This window comes from Arvicola amphibius, chromosome 10, assembly GCF_903992535.2.
Source record: "Arvicola amphibius chromosome 10, mArvAmp1.2, whole genome shotgun sequence".
In the NCBI taxonomy this organism is placed as follows: domain Eukaryota; kingdom Metazoa; phylum Chordata; class Mammalia; order Rodentia; family Cricetidae; genus Arvicola; species Arvicola amphibius.
Window position 1 is genome coordinate 36,304,095 of NC_052056.1, and position 2,715 is coordinate 36,306,809.

General features: G+C 34.8%; 1 protein-coding gene across 1 annotated transcript; it reads left to right on the forward strand.

Annotated features, from left to right (window-relative positions):
• The first annotated feature begins 986 nt into the window (after nt 1-986).
• LOC119825158 (olfactory receptor 187-like) lies at nt 987-1,916 on the forward strand. Its single transcript, XM_038345857.1, has one exon. The coding sequence runs from the start codon at nt 987-989 to the stop codon at nt 1,914-1,916; it is 930 nt and encodes a 309-aa protein (XP_038201785.1).
• The last annotated feature ends 799 nt before the right edge of the window (nt 1,917-2,715 follow it).

A 2,715-nucleotide genomic window follows, 5' to 3' on the forward strand; every position in this document is an offset into this window, starting at 1 on the left:
GTAAGTCATTGCAGAAAAAGGAAAGGAACCAAGAACACATTGTGATTAAGCCTTGATAGTGCGGCTCTCTTGTTCATAATAAAAACACAGACTGATTTATCTAATTTCTCAAACTCAAATTAAAGATCCAATACAAAGCTTACAAAGAGGTTTGGACTTTTTGTTTTCATTGAACATCTAGTTAGCATGCTATAGTTCACTTCTTAGTAGTAGGTCTGTATTAAGAATTCTTTGTGATTTACCATTCTGTGCTCTAATTATCCCCAGTGTCCTACCACATATACATTTAATTTCATGTAATCTAAAGTAATTTGGGTATGTTTTGAAAGATAAACTATTAGACCTTTTTATACTAATGCATAAACTTTTTCTACAGTTCTATTTCACACAAATGTTGCAGAAAATTTTGATATATAACCTGACTTGGAAGTTTCTGAATACAGTAAGGACTTTCTAATATTGCTACTTCCAGCCCAACACCTCCTAAAACCTGTTTCTTTATACCACTGTATACTAACTTTAGAATTAATTTTGTGGCATTTTGCCAGCTAGTCCCTATGTTTAACTTTCACCTGAATATTAGTCCCCCTCTTCCAATTGGTTGAGACTATTCATTTCAGTCTAAGATGCAGTGCAGGTACTTAAAAATATTTTCTCTTGGCTCATAATCTGCAACTTAAATACAAATTTTTTTATCAAGAAAAATGAGATTTCTATACATTTTCTGAATGTTTGAAGCTTCTGGTTGCCCTTCGTCTGTCATCTGCTGGTACATTCACATTTAACATTTGGATAATGAACTTGCATTGTTCTAAAATATCAAGGATAGTTTCCATCTATCAAGATAACATTGGGTAAAATAAAAGGGCATTCTTATAACTACATGGCTGCATTAAAGTTGCAACACAGAGAAATTCAACTTACAGACTCATATTAATGCTATATGGCTTTCAGTGTCTTTCATTTCAGGGACATAAAGAGAAGACATGGGAACAGAGAATGCAACAGTGCTGACACAGTTTATTCTCACAGGACTCACTCATCTGCCACAGTGGAAAATCCCCCTCTTCCTGCTGTTCTTGGTGATCTATCTCATCACCATTGTGGGGAACCTTGGTCTGATCACTCTCATTTGGAACGACCCTGACCTTCACATCCCCATGTATTTATTTCTAGGGAGTTTAGCCCTTGTGGATACCTGGTTGTCATCCACCGTGACACCAAAGATGCTATTTGACGTTTTTGCCAAGAGTAAACTGATCTCTCTCTCAGAATGCATGGCACAGTTTTTTTCATTTGGAATCAGTGCAACCACAGAATGTTTTCTCTTGGCAGCAATGGCCTATGATCGCTACATAGCCATATGCAAACCTTTACACTACCCAGTGATCATGACAAACAGACTCTGTGTACGTCTGCTAACACTGTCCTTTATGGGTGGGTTTATTCATGTTTTGCTTCATGAAGGTTTTTTATTCAGACTAACCTTCTGTAATTCCAACATAATACATCACTTCTACTGTGATGTTATGCCACTATTAAAGATTTCCTGTACTGACCCTTCTCTCAATTACCTAATGCTTTTTATTTTCTCTGGCTCAATTCAGGTGTTTAGTATTTTAACTATTCTTGTCTCATATACACTTGTTTTGTTTTCAATCTTAAAGCAGAAATCTCTCAAAGGCATAAAGAAAGCCTTCTCCACATGTGGAGCTCATCTCTTGTCTGTGTCTTTATACTATGGCTCTTTGCTTTTTATGTATGTGCGTCCAGCATCTTCACAAGTCGATGATCAAGATATGATGGACTCTATATTTTACACTATTGTAATTCCTGTGCTAAATCCAATTATCTACAGTTTAAGAAATAATCAAGTAAAAAATTCACTAGTGAAATTCTTAAAGAGAAATGCTTAGGTCTCATATTATCTTTGGTTGTATTCTTATTAAAACACCATAAAATCATAAAGTCTTCATGTATCTAAATTTTGTTTTTCTTTCTAAAATATTTGGCAGTTATAGATCCTGTAATGTTTTTGCTGGTTTTGTGTATATGAATGTATGGGGTATATGTGTATGGTGTATGCACACTTATGTGCATATTTACATTTGACCATGTACACACTTGGGAAGGAAAAGGAGTTCACCTGACATCCTGCCTATAGCCTAACTGTTTTGGAAAGAGATCTTTTCCTATAGCTAAGTTTGCATCCTGCTAAACCCAACAATTATTTCAACAACTCACATCACTGATTACAGGTATATGTGCGGCCATGATCTTCTCAATGCTGAAATATTCAGCTTTCTTTTTTCCACTGACATTTGCATGCTATGTTGTGTGGGATGCAAACACAGTTATTCATCTCATGCAGCAAGAGCTCGTACCTGCTGAGCACATTCCTCTTTCCCAGAGCTAGCATTTAAAATAGACTTGGATATATACCCATTTCCATAAAAATATTTTAAATCATGTAAAAAATTTACTAAAATGTTCTAGTATAAGAAAATAAACAAAGTAGAAACTAAATTTAAACATCTTAATAACAGGTTGGTATTATATTCACTATGACACCATAAATACATTATTTGGTGTAGTCGTTTAATTCCTGTGTAAAGGACAGATATATGATGCCATTGATAGCAAGATGTCTCATATCCCACTTATATGTGATGAGGAAGTGATATGTTTCAGTAAGAAGACATAAATTTTCAGAAT

Excerpts from the sequence above, each read along its gene's own strand:
- LOC119825158 (XM_038345857.1), top strand. The coding sequence starts at position 987 with ATGGGAACAGAGAATGCAACAGTGCTGACACAGTTTATTCTCACAGGA.